Raw genomic sequence first — 18,655 nt, forward strand, 5'->3', positions numbered from 1 at the left:
TGTTGATACAAACTGAGAAGTTAGAGTGAATTCTACAAGTGCTAGATAAGCACACTATTTAAGAAATCCCACGGCAATGTGTGTTTAGATTTTTGCCTTTTTTCTTACTTACATATTTGTAGTCCCCACCTCAGCAAGAATAAACATTCTCTTGTGAGATTTATTTAATTATATGCTTTGTCAATGGATTCACTCCTTGAGTTTGAAATTTGACTTTTTTATTAACATAAAATCGTGCAAACTAATTTTGCTTATGTTAAAACATTCCATTTAAGAGACAATTTTTAATAAGTTTTAATTTACTTTAGAGATTTCCTTGATACTAACAATTTGAGTGTTATGACTTTAGTGTTACTGTTAAAATAATACAAGCTAATTATTAGTATTTTGCTGATGAAAAACGCAGGTTTAGAGGGTTTAATGTGTCCAAGTTCACACAGTAAATGATGTGATAAGGTAGAGACTGGTTGTCTCATTTTAATATTTTAAGTAATATTTTGTAATTTTTCACATATAAAACTAAGTTCAGTGGTGATTTGTAGCAAAAAATTAAACAGGCTCTTTGCTTCAAGAAGTATTCCTATATTAAACATGGAACAATTACTAGTAATCGTCTAAAAAGCTTTTAATCTTTTAATACTACTAATACTTTAAATCCTATAAAAAACATTCTACCAAGTCTGAGATGGCAGCAATGGCAAGTCTTTTTCAAATGAAATGGCCCATATCAACAATTACCTTTGAACTTCATATAGTTTTTAGAAAGTAACCTTTTCAGTAGGGCTTGATGGTATACACCTGTAACCCCAGCAGTAAGGAGGCTAAGGCAGGAATATTTCCAGTTTAAGACCAGCCTCAGGTACATAAGAAGACTCTAATTAAATAATGAATTAAATAAATAACTAAAATAAAAGTGACCTTTGAAAATAAATACTGGGCTGTTTAGTTAGCCTAGTGTTAAGAATAGGATCATAACATTTCAGTAAATATAGCTGATATTAAAAAACTTCAAGTTTATGTAGCTAAGCATCGGAAAAAAGGAAGTGGAGGAAGGGAAATATAGATCTGTATACAGAGATGGGGAAACACAACATAGTTAGAAATAGAGAAAACTCAGTTCCTCTTAGCTATTGTGATTTATTCATCTCTTCTGTACCTTTTCAACTTTCACTTAACTCTTAAGTATGTATGTGACCTTATGAGAAACTTCTGGTTATGAATTTTAATACTTGTGGGCTTCTGGCAGATAAAAGGAAAGAGTTTCAGCTTAGGAATCAGGATACCTGGAGTCTTATTAACTTTTTTATCTAGTATATAGAACAGACTATTTTTCAAACTAGATTGTGAGTCAATTTGAATTATGCAATGTAAGATAGAAATAGAGTCATGGGGGGGAGAAAAAAAAAGAAATAGAGTCATGTACAGTCAAGTACACATGTACACACACACATCCCACACCCTACACACTCAGGAGGCTGAGGCAGGAGGATCAAGAGTTTGAGGCCAGTGTATATAGTGAGATCCTACTTAGAAAAAGAGGGAGGAGGAGAGGGACAGGAGGGAGAAAAGGAAACGAGGAAGAGAGAAGAAGAGGGATAGAAAATAAAAAATACCAATATATTGAGCAAGACTGCTTTGAATTTGGTATATGTATTGGATGCAGAGTTAAGTAACAATGTAAAATATACTTTTCACAGTGAATTTGATGTTCTTTCCTCAAATTTAGTAGCTTAATACAATTGTTAGATTTCAAGATTTTGTGGTTTAGGAGTTCAGAAATCAACTGAATTAGATCTCCAAGCTTTTAATTCTGTTATTGCTCTTTGAAAGATGATTATTTGTGTGTGTGTGTAGGAACAAATTTAGGGTATAACACTGGGCTAGATCCCTAACACCTGAAAGCTGATTACTTTTAATAGTGTTTTCCCTTCTATTTTGGGAATAGATCTATTTTTAGTTAAAATTTCAGTTTCAGTATTGTATTTTCCTGTAGAATACTGAAACTTTATGTTATTGAAGAAATGGTTTAAGGCTTGAAGACTGTGATGTCTTAAATTTGCCCCCTATCATACTTAAAAAAATCTATACAGTATAGTATACAATTTTTGTTGAAATTTGAAAGAAATTTGGGCTAGCTGGATGGTTCAAGTGGTATGTACGGCACCTGTTTAACAAGTTCAAAACTGTAGTACCACCAAAAATACAAAACAAAAACTTTTTTTGCAGGGGGGGAGGCCAGTCCTGGGGCTTCTTTAGCTCAAGCACTCTACCACTTAAGCCACTTCTGGCTCTTTTCTGCTTATGTGAAATCAAACCCAGGGCTTCATGCATGCTAGGCAAGCGTTCTACCACTAAGCCACATTCCTAGTCCCTCAAACAAACAAACAAAAAAAAGTGAGAAATCTATTTCCATACTCATTCCTCTCCAAACTCCTTCCTTTTTAATTTTTTTATTTTTTTATTTTTTGGCCAGTCCTGGGCTTTGGACTCAGGGCCTGAGCACTGTCCCTGGCTTCTTCCCGCTCAAGGCTAGTAGCACTCTGCCACTTGAGCCACAGCGCCGCTTCTGGCCGTTTTCTGTATATGTGGTGCTGGGGAATCGAACCTAGGGCCTCGTGTATCCGAGGCAGGCACTCTTGCCACTAGGCTATATCCCCAGCCCCGCTTTTTAATTTTTTTAAATGGTAGTATGCCCAGACTGTTCTTAATAAACTCCCCATCTCCTGCCTCCAGTGTGCTGAGTTACAGGTATGTTCCACCATACCACACTAAGGAAAGCTTTTTAGATACTGGTTCTGTTATGTGAAAATAATCAAGCAGAAGTGAATTTTTTGAAATTTTTTTTAAATTAAAATTGCATATTCTATTAGAGAATGCACTTATTTTTGCCCTTACGTGGAAGAGAGGAGTTAGATAAAAGAATTATTATTATAATTAGTTAGTGTGGAGCTAGAACTTGGGGCCTGAGTGCTGTCCTTACCAGTCTGAGCCACAGCACCACTTCCAGCTTTTTGGTTGTTAAATGGAGATAAGAGTCTCATGGACTTTGCTGCCCAGGCTGTCATTAATCTGGGATCCTCAGATCTTGTGTAACTCGATTACAGGTGTGAGCCACTAGGGCCTGGCTAAGAATTACATGTTATTTTAACAGTGGATCTTTTTGTAACCCTTGTAGTTTCTACTCCTCAGTCACACAAAATCTTAAGGGTTAGGGATGTAGCAAGTGACACTTGTCTAGCAGAACAACTTGGTTTAATGCAAAAAATACTACCAAGGGGCTGGGGATATGGCCTAGTGGCAAGAGTGCTTGCCTCATATACATGAGGCCCTAGGTTCGATTCCCCAGCACCACATATACAGAAAATGGCCAGAAGTGGCGCTGTGGCTCAAGTGGCAGAGTGCTAGCCTTGAGCAAGAAGAAGCAAGGGACAGTGCTCAAGCCCTGAGTACAAGGCCCAGGACTGGCAAAAAAAAAAAAAAAAAAAAAAAAGAGTGAAAAAAAAATACTACCAAAAATTGAAACAATTTGGCAATATTGGCCGTGTGTGGTGGTACATACATACCTATAATTCCAGCAGTAATAACAGTAATAATTCTAGTTCAAGGCCAGCCTGGAATACATAATGAGCTCCAGGGCAGTCTAGGCTGCACAGTGGTATGCCGTCCCACCTCAAAACCTTCTCCCCCCAAAAAAAGGAAAAGGAAAAAACTACAAACTTTTAGTTGTACTTTATTATGAATTTTATTTATACAAGTTGAATAGCTGGGATGGGGGATTTGCATAGCATAAGTAACTTTGCTGTTCATTATTTGCCCCTGTAATATTTCACAGTGGGAAATTTTTTTTTTAAGTTTTTATTATAAAACTGATGTACAGAGAGGTTACAGTTTCAGAAAACTTCTTTTGTGATTTCTGAGGGAAATGAAATTGTGGTTGAAGTTTTAAAAGTCAAGGAGCAATGTCTGAAAAGTGTGTTGTATGATACTCCAGCCAATCAGAATTTCATATGTATGATATTTAGATATTATAGAAGTCTGTCAGAATATCTTGAGTTTATTCCAGTGACACTGTTATATATAGCATATGTAAGGAACCTCAGTTCTGATGTCAGACTGCCATTGCTTGGATTTTCTTTTGTATACTATGGTATTGAACAAATTAACTTCTTTGAATTTTAATTTCTTGTGCAAAATGTGGAAATGAAAGTATTTCCTGGTGGTGTTGCTGTAAATTTAGATGGGCTAGTATATGCACAGTGGCTGGCATATCTAAACCTTAAGTAAATTTTACCTGTTATATATGTACTTATAGCTACTAGCAGATGTGTAGTCTCAATCTTCCCACATTACTACTCTTCTAAGCTTCTCCCTACCTCTGTATCTCAGTAATAGCAGCACCATTCATCCAATTTCTCAAGTCTCAAATTTAGAAGTTAATATTGATTTCTTTCTTTTCCTTAATGTCTTATATCTAGTCTGCCAGCAAGTGTTGTCAGGCTACCTCCAAAATGTCTCCTGGATATCTATTCCTCTCCATCTCCATTATTATCTTCATGGTTCATACCGCTAATACTAGTTTCCTGGATTGCTGTGCTAGGCCTCCAATCTGGTTTTTCTGCTTTTCTGCTTCTCTACTACATACTGTAAGGTTCTGCCAAAGGAGACTGTCATATGGTTCAGGCAGAAATGAGTTTATAGGACAGAGATGTGCAGAGAGAGAAGGGAAGGAAAAAGGAGAGACTTGTGTTGAGCTGGGTTATATGGGGAAAGGCGGGAGGAGGTGCAGGATCACAGCATATGCTGAAGTGATCTCAGAACCTGGGGAACCTCTCTCTGTCTGAAGGAGGTGTGACCTGGGTGTTTCAGGAAGTGACCTAGCAGACGAGGAAGTGATGTCAGAGTCTGGGTCTTTTGCTGACTCAGTCAGGTGATTGACAGTCAGATGATTACTGGTTTCAGGCTGATGAAGAGGAAGTGGGAAGGGCCTTTCTCCTGGGCAGACCTAACACTCTACTACAACCATGGTGATTTTTTTTTTTTTAAACAAACTGAGCTTGTGCATGCCATTCCTCTGTTTAAAATTGTATTACAGTGACTTCTTTTCATGTTCATAGCAAAATCCCAATTTATGAGGTCATAGAGTCTAATATGATCTGTCCTTGCATTGGCCAAGTGCTGTCCTTTCTTCCTTGCCTTTTTCCCCCCAAACAAAACAAAACCGAAAACCAGTGGTGATGTACTTCTCCTTTTAGCACTGTTTTGTCTGGAATGCCCTTTCCCACATAGTTCTTGTTATTCAGTTCTCTACTGTTAGGAAGATAACTTCAATTACTACCTAATATAAAGGAAACTGATGTTTAATCTTGACTGTCAATTTGAATTAAGAAATGCCTAAGAGATTAGTAAATGCCCACCTCTGGGTATGTCTGTGAGGTTACTTCTGAGATAATTAAATCTAGACTGCTCTGATCTAATCAACAGACAGAAGGCATTATTGGGAAGTGGTGAGGGGTAGGAGATAGGGCCTAGATAGAGGAAGTGGTCTCAGAGGTAGAATGTCCTTGAGGCTTTATCTTGTCCTGCTTCCTTTCCTGGGCTCCTGTTGCTCTGCTTCCTGGATGCCAAGATGTGAAATATGCTTCACCATGCCCTCACAGCCATGAAGGACTAAACCCTCTGAAACCCTGTGCCAAACAATCTTACTCTAAGTTGCTTCTCTGGGGCATTTTGGTTGAAGTGATGCAAAAGCTTGACTGATGCAGACATACCTTCCGTACATTCATCCTTTTGGTTCCCCCCCTCCCCCCACCAAACCCCCAGTGGAGAGGCTTGAACTAAGGATATGGGCACTTTACCTGAGCTTTTGCATTCCAGCCTAGTGCTCTACCACTTTGAGCCACAGCTCCACTTCCAGTTATAATTCTTTATGTAGCATGTTTGGTCACTTGGTGTTTGCTTGTTACTTCATTATTCATCTGAATGCCTTTAGGGGGAAAGTCCCATAGGGCAATACTTATTCTAGATCTTGCTGAATCTCTACTTAGTGTAATATTTGATGAATGAATGAAAGAAGGATGTCTAAAAGCTTGCTTGTTTCCTAGCTTTGTGGAGGCTGAGGCAGGAGAATTTTGTTTGAGGCCAACTTGGGCTACATGGAGACCTCTTGTCTCAAAAAAAAAACCAAAACAAATAAAAATCTTGTTTGTGAAATAGCATAGGTTAGATCTATGGTAAAATGACACAAATATGGAAGCCTTCTATATAAAACATATTATGGAAGGTTACCAATAATTTGTCTTTTGGGAAGGTTATCTTTTATTTCTGTGATGTTCTTTCAACATTTTGCTTACAATGCCCTTTCTCTTACACAGTAACAGTGATATTCAGTTGTATACTTAAAAATGTTTTTTTCTCACCACCAATAAAAACTAAGCACTGTCATCCTGTAATTTTAGATTGGAAGTTTTCTTTGATTTTGAGACTTTCTAGTTCACGGAAAATAAAGAAGTACTTCTGTAGGTATGCCTGGAATGGAGTTTGCTAAAAATTCTTACTAAATAAAGTTCAGTCAATCAAATATTATTGTACTGTTGAAATTTTCCAGGGAAATAAATTGTCAGTTTCCATTTAAAGATTGTATTCTGTTTGAATATGTGATGTTAAAATGAAAAAGACCTAAAAATATACAGATAGTAATTAAATAATAGACCTCTTGAAATGTCTCTTGGGAGACAGAGTTAATACATTCACCAGTGTTTCTTTGAAAAACCTTGTCTATAATTAAAACTCATTAAAATTGACCAGGTCTTTAAACTACAAACCTTTTTTTTTTTTTTTCTTTTTCAGCCGTAGGGTTTGACCTCAGGGCCTGGGTGCTGTCTGAGCTTCTTTGCTCAAGGCTAGCCTTCTACCACTACGAGCAAGGGTGCTCCTGGTTTTCTGGGGATTATTTGGAGATAAGAGTCTCAAGGACTTTCCTGCTATGGCTAGCTTCAAACCATGATCCTCAGATGCCAGCCTCCTGAGAAGCTAGGATTACAGGCGTGAGCCACTGGTGTCCAGCACAACCCAATTTTTATTGTGGCAAATTAGATTTTCTTCCATTACCTAATAAGAACTGAAACAGACTTCAGGGAAAACCTGCAACTAACTCCTTTATGTTTCATACAAGAAAGCTAATGGGGGCTGGGGATATAGCCTAGTGGCAAGAGTGCCTGCCTCGGATACACGAGGCCCTAGGTTCGATTCCCCAGCACCACATATACAGAAAACAGCCAGAAGCGGCGCTGTGGCTCAAGTGGCAGAGTGCTAGCCTTGAGCGGGAAGAAGCCAGGGACAGTGCTTAGGCCCTGAGTCCAAGGCCCAGGACTGGCCAAAAAAAAAAAAAAAAGAAAGCTAATGGTCAAAGAGGTAATAATTTGTTGAGGTCAGAAAGTTATTGTCAGGGACAATATATAATTCTCATCTCCACATTTCAGGGCTCCTAAACTCAATTTAGGGAGACAAACTTTAAGAATTTCTGCATGTAAATATATTTTAAGGGAATACTTTTTTTGGTGCCAGCACTAAGTCTTGAATTCAGGACCTGAGCACTGTCTCTGAGCTTTTTTTACTCAAAGCTAGCACTCTACCACTTGAGCTACAGCTCTACTTCTGGCTTTTGGGTGGATAACTGGGAGGTAAAAGTCATCATGGACTTTCCTGCTGCTTAACTCTCAGCCACTTGAGTAGTTGGGATTATAGGCAGGAGCCACCAGTGCCTGGATAATTTTTTTTTCTTTATTGTTTTGTAAGTTTGGGGCTGGGAATGTACTTAGCGGTACAATGCTTGCCTAGCATGCATGGAGCCCTGAGTTAGATTCCTCAGCATCACATACAGAGAAAAAGCCAGAAGTGGCGCTGTGGCTCGAGTGGCAGAGTGCTAGCCTTGAGCAAAAAGAAGCCAGGGACAGTGCTCAGGCACTGAGTCCAAGCCCCAGGACTGGCAATTTTGTAAGTTTGATGCAGTGTCACCAAGAGTTTTCTTTTAATTTTTAAATATGATGGTGTGGCCTTAAATTCACTAAATATTTGAATAATGCAGAGTTATATGTTTACTCATGATATGAAACATGGTGCATATATTAAAAATAACTTTCTAGTTTAGTTGTTTTGTGTTAAAATTAAGTTTAAAAATATTTATTTTTACAGTGCTAGGGATTAGACCCAGGGCTTTACACAGCATCAGCAAGTATTCCACTGTTAATCTATATCTTAAGCCTTTTTTCAAACAAAAGTCTTAATTCTAAAATTCTAAAAATTGGGCTGGGAATATGGCCTAGTGGCAAGAGTGCTTGCCTCCTACACATGAAGCTCTCGGTTCGATTCCCCAGCACCACATATATAGAAAATGGCTAGAAGGGGCGCTGTGCTCAGGTGGCAGAGTGCTAGCCTTGAGCGGGAAGAAGCCAGGGAAGGTGCTCAGGCCCTGAGTCCAAGGCCCAAGACTGGCCAAAAAAAATAAAATAAAATAAATAAATAAATAAATAAATAAATAAATAAAATTAAAAATATAGATGGGTACTGGTGATTCATGCCTTTAATCCTAGCTACTCAGAAGCTGAGATCTAGGATCAAGAGCAGCCTGGGCAGAAAAATCCTAGACTTCATCTTCTATTAACTACCAAAATGTTGGGTGAAAGGTTTTGCTCACGTGCTAGAGCACCAGCCATGAAAAAGAAAAGTCCAGTGAGAGAGGGAAGTCCTGAGTTCAAGCCTCAGAACTGGCATAAATAAATGAATAAAAGATTACTTATTTCACCAAAGTATGTTAAGTGTGAACAAAAGCATACTTCATTTTGGCATCAAGTTTATTCCCAGAGATATAAATTAGTTGATATAGTGTCCATTACACAGATACTTTACAGTTAATTAGATTTTAACCTTCACCATGCTCTGAAAAGTATGTTATGAATTAGCTCACAGTCACACCCAGTAGGAAATGAAGCAAGAATTCCAAATCAGGCCTGTCTTCCTACCATTACAACCTTGCTACTCAGGCACACAAATGATAAGGAAATGGTGAAACCTGGGAACATAAAGAAACACACAATTTTGTCCACTGAGCACAGCTTTGTTTAAAGCTGCACTTTAAACAAAGATTCCAAACAACACATTTATATACATATTAAAGCCTGAACAGCTCTGTTTAATACCATGTTGTGCTCCTTTACTAAAAATGACATTGAAGTTCTAAATCCTAAGCATTGGTTTGATTTTGGCCCATCTGGATTATCAATGTTTTCTCAAGGAGAGGGTATTAGTCAGTGTTTCTACCACACTAAATTGCTATCCAGCTGCTTCTTTGTTTTGGATTCCTTTTAACCCAGAGGAACAATTGACTAATGCTTCTTGGTGGTCACTTAGTCAGAATCTCAGTACGCCAAGTAGAGCTCAGTGTTTTTAACATCCTTTTACTCATGGGCTAAGTACTTCAGATATATAGTCTATGGCTTCATTTTACTTAGGGACTTCCCAAATTAAAGAGAATAAGACGGGGCTAGGGATATAGCTCAGTATTTGCCTAGCATGCAAGTTCAATCCCTAATACCCAAACAACCACAAAAACTTCCCTCCAAAAAAGAGGAGGCTAAAGGGGCCGGGAATATGGCCTAGTGGTAGAGTGCTTGCCTCGAATACATGAAGCTCTAGGTTTGATTCCTCAGCCCCACATATATAGAAAAAGCCAGAAGTGGTGCTGAGGCTCAAGTGGTAGAGTACTAGCTTTGAGAAGAAAAAAAAAAAAAAAAGAAGAAGCCAGGGACAGTGCTCAGGCCCTGAATTCATGCCCCAAGACCAGCTAAATAAATAAATACTAAAAATAACATTTCATAAGGAAACTTGAAATCTTGGAATACTTAGTGTTTTTGGACAAGGAAAAGAAGACTTGTATAAACTGGCTTTCTTACTAATTTCTGTTACAGAGGCTATGATACAGTCCAGTGTATAGAAATGTAATGCATATAATTTAAAAATGTCTAGCAGCCACATTAATGAAGTAACAAATGAAATTAATGTTTTTTTAATTTAACCCAGCATATTTAAAATATTATCACTTCAACATATACTTAATATAAAATTTTTACTGAGATATTGAGTATATTTTTTGTGTAGGTTCTGAAAAATCTATTAAGTATTTATCAAAATACCCAGATTCCCAAAGAGCAACACCAACACTCAGTCAATCATGCTAGGAGCTTAATGGCCGTATGGTGACTGCGTCCCAACTCAGGAGAGTTCAGGTATGCATCCCTGAACTCAAATTTAGCAGGGTCTTTAAAGGCATAAACCATGCATAGGTGGTAGTGCATATGATAGCAAGCAGCCACAGAGAAGCAGAAATTGGTGGTTAGTGATTACAAAATAGCAATTATAATTCTGGTAAACAAAGCAATAAATCATTTAGGCAAGCAAAACAGGATACATAAAGCAATAAATCAATTTTTGGTTCAGTAAATCAATTTTCATTTCTGGGTGTAGCTGGTATTTACTGCATACCTATTTAACTTCTTAATTTACCTTAAATCTCTATATTCCTGAAATTTTCCCTGCAGTAAGCTAAAACATACAAGCTGGGGAACAATTATGCAGTTATACTTGGTCTCCTCGTTCCTCTGTTTTGCAAGGGTTAAACAGCGCACAGTCAAGCTGCATTTGGTTTCTGTTAGTCTCAGTTCCTGTTAGTTCGAATTGCTCATCCTCAGGCCCTACCCTATGTTGTAGTTCCCTCCTCTTGTAGAATGTCCCTGCCCCATGGTTTAGGTGACTGCTTTGGTTTCCTCCTTACCCCTTATGGAAAAGTGTTACAGTTTTCTAGGTTATCACATTTTACAGGTACATTATCTTAATTTGGATACTAAATTGTCAATGGTTAAAAATTTAGTGAAATGTAGGTCTGGGGCTTGGCTTACACTGCAAACTGCTTTCCTAGCAAGCCAAGTCCCTTAGTTCAAACTCCAGTACAGCCCTCCTCATACAAAAAATGTAGCTGTGATGTAATTCAGTAGAAGAGTGGGTGCTTAGCATGTGGGAAGCTGTCTTAGCATGTGGGAAGCCTTGGGTTCAACTCTTAGCATTATAAAATCAAACAAAAAACAAAAAGTGAAATTGTAACCCAACTCAAACAATAACATTGTGTCTAATAGCATGTAGGAGAGGAAAGGGGGGATATCCCTTTCCTGTGTATACTCAGGGTCAAAGGCAAAACATAGGTTAAAAAGTGACAGTATGATACATTTATTTGATCATGGTTTTAGATAACATAGAATCCTTCAGAATGAAGACCAAAGACTCAGGGTAAGCAATTTTTAGACCTATGTTCAGTTCATCAAAATAAGCAAGCTATAAAAGCAATGTAATTGGGCAAAAAGTGTATGATTCAATGCTAACAAACTGAGGAAACCCAGGAAGATGTGTTTGTTTGGATTCTTTCTTGTTCTCAGCATTCCTTCCTTCCTAGTGTAATATAGCAAATTATTCAAGAAGCAACATTTTCAAGAATCGAATCTTGAAGTCTTTATTAGAATGCTAGCAGTCTGTAGGCAGCCAGTTGTTACAAAGGCCTGCAGTCCATAAATACACTTAACACTATTAGGAAACAGGTCAGAGAGAGAAGAAAGAACAAAAACAATACCAACAAACCAATTCAGCTCCAATGGAGAGCTGAATTGGGACGCCATAGTGACCGAAGACAAGCCAGGAGACTGGAGACCTGACATGATCACGGAGAGAAATGTGGCATGGCGGAGACACAAGTTGTCTGACCCTAAATAGGGTTAGGGCAGGGAGCAGGGTCACAGGATGCTCCCAGTGGTTCTGTAATCAATAGGCAAAGTGCCTGGCCTTGTCTCCAGGGATTCAGATATGCCCATCACCTGTGAGTGGGACTTTCCTTCCTCTACCATGAAGACAAGATGCCAGCTCCTACAATTCACCATGGGCCAAGATAGCACCAGCCAGACCTGACCTCTTCATCAGTATGGGTTAAGACCATTTCTGAAAGGAGAGTCTTAATGATGTCCAAATCAAAGTAGGTCAGAGAACTTTATGATCAGCTCCAAAACAGAAAGGCAAGGCAGTGGTGTCTTTAGTTATTGTGACTTTTTTGGGGGGAATCAAATGTCTAGTTTTAGTGATCTTCCTGGTGGTGAGGAAGGTGGGATGAAGGACAAAGACAACAAATGGCCTGAGTCCTTCACTTTGCTTTAGTTTTAACATAATAAAAAAGAAACAAGTTCAATTCTGTAGGTCATGAGCCACTTTTTAATATGTTATTGTTTAGGGTGTTTTGGTGTTGTTTTTTGTTTGTTTATTAGTCATGGGGCCTAGGCACTATACTGGGCTCTTCAGCTCAAGGCTAGCTGCTCTACTACTTTGAGCCACAGCACCACTTCTGGTTTTCTGGTGGTTAACTGGAGATAAGAGTCCTGCTGACTTTCCTGCTGTTTAGGTTTTTAACATATCTGAGATACATGAAATTGGTTGCCATCCTATACAGCAGTAAAAGAATGGCCCTTGAGGTTGTCTGCTAATATAAATACTGTTGTGTAGAGAATAAAGGAAAGATAAAGAAGAGTTATTTGGGACATAATCCCTTTACTGACTTCCCTTACAGTTTTCCCACACATTTGAAGTTAATTTCTTAATTCCATTTTAATTTAGTGGTTCATTATTGATTTCTTAGCCCTTTGGCCCACTGAACTGTTGGATTTACTGATAAGTTTATGGGTACATTCTGGTCTTTTTCCTGTAGTCTTAAACCCTTGTTTCAGACTTTGCATATTTGTGTCTGTGTGCCAGCACTGGGGCTTGAACTCAGGGTCTGAGCTTCTTTTGCCCAAAGCTAGTGCTCTACTACTTGAGCCACTGTTACAGGGTTTGAGGGAGGGGATTTCACATCCCTCCAAGAGTCCATCACTCAGAGACAGTCTCAAGCAAAAAGATGGATTTATTGGGGAAGCAAAAAGTGAACTGACTGGCCATGGACACAGCACAGACTTGGGAGGTAACACTGTGACCATAAACAGCGGGCTGACTAGCCAGGGACACAGTGCAGACTGGGGAGCTAACCCTGAGCAGTCTTCAAGTTGGGGTTTATAAAGGCAAATACCACATGGTCAAGCCTGGCCACATGCAGGTGGCCAATGAGGTTACACCACTTACAGAGAAACTGCATAGTCATATCAGGTCACACGCAGGTGGCCAATGGAGTTACAGTCTGCCTCATAGTTACTGTTTGAACCAACCTATCATTTTAGTTAGAATTGGCGCTCCAATTTGGCAGGTCCCCACATAATGCAAGCCAATATGCTTACTCATGGGGGCAGGGGTAAGGCTGCTCCTTCCTGGAAGGGCACAGGCTTACTATTGTTAACCTTACAATTCAGGTGGTCAAGCAGTTTACACAATCTTATCACAGTGAGGGGGACCTTCTCTGCATTCCCAGCCGACAGGTCACACATCTCCCAACCCTAAGCTCTGGGGCGAGGGAGATCTTAGTGAAGATGGAGTGGGCTTCTGCTCTCTAATCTGAGATGGAGTCAGTCTGACTCCCCTCAATAGCCACAACTCCACTTCTGGCTTTTTTTGGCTTTCAACCACAACCCTCAGATCTCAGCCTTCTGAGTAGCTAGGATTACAGGCGAGAAGTACCAGGCATTGCCTGGCTAGCTTGCATTTTTTGAGGAAGGCATTTTGACAAGTGTGCAAACAGCACAGTGGAGCAGGGCTGACTTGGGAGTGTAAAACTTTATATGTGTTCCCTGAACACATGGCAACACCCTAGAACTGCAGTGACTGGGCCTCACCCACCTGATTGACGCAGAGCTCAGCACCGACCCTGGCAGACTCCAGGTTAAAAGAGTGGCTTCAGGTGTTTCACAAGTTCTGGTAAATTTGCGACCCTCTGCCCCACTGCCGATCCCCAAGGGGCTGGAAAGCTGCCCGTCCTGTGCCTGAGGCCACGAGCTTGTGTCTTCCAGCTGAGGCTAGGCTTCCCTTAGGCGGAGGCTTTTCCTCAGCATCCCGGTGTTTTAATTGCAGCCCTTTAAACCCCCTCGGTGATTTGCCCTGACAGCGTCAGTCTCCCGAGTGCGGTTAAAGAGACCGCAGCTGTGTCCGTGGCCGACCACGGCCACGTGACTGCGAAACCCATTGCCAGCGGGCGCGGCCATTTTTGAGGCGGGCACCCAAACCTCGTGCCCCGGGGAGCCTGGATTTGGGGGGTCGGAGTGTGTGTGCGGGGGAGATGCGGTCACTAGGATTCAAGATGGCCACTGCGCCCGCCAGTCCGTGGGCTAGCCCGCTCGCCAGTCCCGGGTGGCACAAGCCGCGCGCGAGAGACATGCCGCGGGCCTCGGGCGCCGCGGAACGCGCGGGCCGAACTCCGGCCGTCGGCCGTGGGCGGGGCGTCCGCCCTCCTCCGGCCGTCGCCAATCAGCGCGCGGGGCCCGCTCGCCGGGGTGAGGGGGGGGGCCGCCCGCGCGCGCGGAGTGTGTGAGGACGCGCTCCGGGCCACCGAGAGCCTGTGCGGAGCAGCAGTTGCTGTGGTACCTGCCGCTGCCCGAGCGGACGCGCGGAGCATCGGTGGCCGGAAGGTGAAGCATGACGTCCGTCAGGTAAGGAACTGGTGCCCGCTCACCCTGCACCCCCGCCTGGGTGGGAGCCTCCGGAACATCGCTAGGACTGTCGCCCCTTCTCTTGGGTGGTCGGGACCCCCCCTTTGCCACTGGACCTCCTCTTGTTGGAAGACCTCCCTATACTTTTTTTTTTTTTTTTTAAATTAGGGCATTTCTACATTCCTCAGAAGTTTTTGGGTCGGTGGCACATGGCGCTGCCCTAATAGTCTGCTTGTTTGAGGTGACCCTCGCTCAGGCTTGGAGGGGTTGAAGCCTCGTGTGTGTGTGTGTGTGTGTGTGTGTGTGTGTGTGTAGCAGATTTCTTACGAAAAATGCATCCATCTCCTGCTTCCTCCATCCCACCCCGGGGGAGGGGGGAGGGAAAATGACCCGGGTCCCCAGGGACCGTGACACGCACGTGTGTCCATGCCCGCGTGCTGTGCCTTCTGACAGAACTTCATTGCTGGACATGAGCAGACCTGTAAAGTTGGTTCCTCCCTTGATGCTCACGTTGATTGTCCCGAGTTGTGAAATTGTGTGTCCCTAAAATGTTTGCCTGTAACTGGAATTCGTACTCTGGTGTTCTCGAGGGTACCATCTTGTTTACCTACTTGTATCTGAGGGTCAAAAGTGAGATGAAATAGGTGAGATAGCAGGCAACTAATGAAAACAATAACACAAGATGCTCCCCCAGTCCCACGTCCAGGGTTTTGAAGGTTATTTATTTATTGGCTCATGGTGTTAAGGTGTAGCCTCTATTGGATGTTTACATTATGCAAATTTAATTGTTTGTGAAGAGATGGATTGCCGTATTTACCCTGTATTTTGAGATGGTTCTTTTAAATTTGACCTTACTCTTCACATTCTCAAAGAAAGGGGGACCCTAGCACAAATATGAAGAGAAGTAAAGTTGGAGCTGTGAACTTCCAGAAGATTAAGTTCTGGCAATTTAACAGCTTCTTAGGAGCAATTTTGACACATTTATGAGATAGTTTCACAAATAACCAGCCAGTTAAGATAAGATGCAAGGGTGCTGAGCTTGCACAATTTCTCTTAAATAGCATAATCCCGTATTAATATAAACAAAAAGTACTTGTCTCATTGTGCAGAGGGAGAAGAAACTCAGGTGCTGAAAGGGGACCCACATGGGAAAGTTTCACAGTGAATAACTGTGAGGAATATAAATCTAGCTTTTAAAGCTAATGGTATTTTAGGATGTGTGAGGATGATGGTGCTATATAAAAAATTAATGCCTTTTTTCCCCAATCCTACTTTCATTCCCTTCCTCACCAACTGCAGCAAAGTAGGTGTGTTTGTCAAATGCTTTTTTTACTTCCTTTTCTTTGTTGGTGGTGGTTTTGGTACTTGGCCTTGAACTCAGGGCCTCACTCCAGGCACTCCACCACTTCCAGTCTCTTTTGTTTTTTTGTCAGTTGTGGGACTTGAACTCAGGGCCTGAGCACTGTCCCTGAGCTTCTTTTTGCTCAAGGCTAGCACTCTAACCCTTAAGCCACAGGGACACTTCTGGCTTTTTCTATATATGTGGTGCTGAGGAATTGAATGAACTCAGGGCTTCATGTATACCAGGCAAGCACTCTACCACTAGGCCACATTCCCAGCCTCCCCAGTCTCTTTTGCATTGGTTATTTTGAGGTAGGCTCTTGATCTTTATCCAGTCCAGCATGGCTTATAATCCTCCTCCTTGTATTTCTACATGTTGCCAAAGATGAGCAAGCACCATTGTGCCCAGACATTGTGCTTTCTCCTTAGCTAAGATTACAGGTACATATGACCATGCTCAGGCATTGGTTGAGATGGACTTTTTCAATGTTGAACTATAAACTTCCCAAATAACTAAGATTACAGGCCTGAAACACCATGTCCAGCTTAGTAAATGTATTCTATCTTAAGAATCTGTTCTTCTGTAGATTCAAATTTGTGAGTGTATCTGTTTGGGATTGAACCCAGGGTTCTGTGTTTGCTAAGCTCATGCTCTGTGTGAATTCAGTTTTCTTTTGTTGTGTTTTGTTTTTTGCCAGTCCTGGGGCTTGGACTCAGGGCCTGAGTATTGTCCCTGGCTTCTTTTTGCTCAAGGCTAGAACTCTACCACTTGAGCCACAACACCACTTCCAGCTTTTTCTATATATGTGGTGCTGAGAAATGGAACCCAGGGCTTCATGTATACGAGGCAAGCACTTTACCACTAGGCCATATTCCCAGCCCCAGTGAATTCAGTTTTCATTAGCCATCATTTTCTGGCTACTTCCAAATCTAAAGCTTCTGCTATTAATTAAACATGTGGCAACAGAACTTGTTATTTAACATGGGGGTTGAGTTATTGATGACTTAAAAGTTAATGCAAACTTTGGCCATATTTTGCAAAGACACATGACTGATAGTGAAATAAATTCATTTTGGTCTCCAGGCATTACTGTTTTACAAAGTCTTGAGCTACAGTAACATGATTTAAAAAAAAAAATCTTTCAAGTATTATCAAAAGCAGAAGCTACTTTTTTTTTTTTTTTTTTTTTGGCCTGAGGAAGTAGAATCAGAAAACTTGACTGCTTTGTACAACATCAGTGGCAAAACTAGGATTTCAGCTGGGTGCTGGTGGCTCTCACATCAGTAATTTTAGCTATGTAGGATGCTGAGATCTGAAGATTATAGTTCTAGCCAGCCCTGGCAGGAAAGTCCATGAGACTCTTACCTATAATTAACCACCAAAAAGCTGGAAATAGAGGTGTGGCTCAAATGATTTAGCAAAACAAACAAAAAAAGCCAAAAAAACCAACAACAAAAAACTCAGGCTCTTAGTCCAAGCTCCAGGACACACAAGAATTAGGAATTCTGGATCTCCATGATGTAGTAGTGCATGATGATTTTATGGGAATAGTACACATAATTCCCTGAAAAAGCTGCTGATATGGACAAAAGTTATAAACTATATCTGTAGCAACTCTTGTTTTCTTCTTTGTGGTTCTGAAAGAAACTTGATATCTTTAGTCTAGAAGTAGATCCACAGAAGGTGAAGCAACTCTATATGGTGGCAGTTTGAAAGTTCTCAGTAAGGAGTGCAGTTAATGCAGTGATGTCATAACTATAGACTTTTAAAAAAAAATTTGCTGTTAGGCATGTTCTTCATGCTCAGTCTGATAGTAGCCCCAAAGATAGGTATTATATCTTTTACTGTTGAAAAGAGTGGTTACAAGTTATTAAAATCTGACTTAATGTCTACTGTTTTTGCTTTTACTTCACACTTAAAATAATTGCTTCTAAATATAGTACTATATCACTGCTTACAACAACTATGGAAGAATATAAGATTAGAAATCAGACCAAGGTCACCGTAAGTGGGATCTAATTGAGGACCTTTTCTAGTTCTTTACTGCTCTGGACATATGTTTGTTTAGTGAAATAACACACAATAGTGGTGAGACGAACATGTATCCTACAGTGTCATGTAGGATGCACTGTATCCTACAGTGTAAATGTGAAAGTTGTGGGGTTTTTTGTTTGTTTTGTTTTTGAGACAGGCTCTAGTTAGTTAGTACAGGTTACCCTGGAACTTGTTATGTGGCTCAGATTGTACTCAAACTTTCTGCTTCAGCCTCTAGGGTGCTGAGATTTTAGTTGGTTTTATCACAGCTGGCAATACTTTTAAATTTTAAGCTATTTTATAAGTGGAATGTTGTCTTTTAAAAAAGCATTAGGGGGGCTGGGAATATGGCCTAGTGGCAAGAGTGCTTGACTCATATACATGAGGCCCTGGGTTCAATTCCCCAGCACCACATATATAGAAAATGGCCAGAAGTGGCGCTGTGGCTCAAGTGGCAGAGTGCTAGCCTTGAGCAAAAAGAAGCCAGAGACAGTGTTCAGGCCCTGAGTCTAAGGCCCAGAACTGGCAAAAAAAAAAAAAAAAAAAAAAAAAAAAAAAAAAAGCATTAGGCCCTGGAGAATGCTGTCATTTGAAAAAAAAAACAGTTGTTTATTTATTTATTTAT

At 40.7% G+C, this 18,655-nt stretch overlaps 1 protein-coding gene across 2 annotated transcripts in view; it reads left to right on the forward strand.

Moving 5' to 3' along the window:
* Adk (adenosine kinase) overlaps positions 1-18,655 on the forward strand; it is a 420,812-nt gene that overhangs the window by 13,994 nt on the left and 388,163 nt on the right. Inside the window, exon 1 of one of the 2 annotated variants that reach the window (XM_048339096.1) lies at positions 14,514-14,654. The exons of the other annotated variant lie outside the window; for it this stretch is intronic. Within the exon in view, the coding sequence (XP_048195053.1) occupies positions 14,641-14,654 (14 nt within the window). The 5' untranslated portion in view covers positions 14,514-14,640. Of the gene's footprint in view, positions 1-14,513; positions 14,655-18,655 lie in introns of those variants that run through there. 2 annotated transcript variants of the gene reach the window in all.

This window comes from Perognathus longimembris, chromosome 2 (genome assembly GCF_023159225.1).
Source record: "Perognathus longimembris pacificus isolate PPM17 chromosome 2, ASM2315922v1, whole genome shotgun sequence".
Lineage (NCBI taxonomy): Eukaryota > Metazoa > Chordata > Mammalia > Rodentia > Heteromyidae > Perognathus > Perognathus longimembris.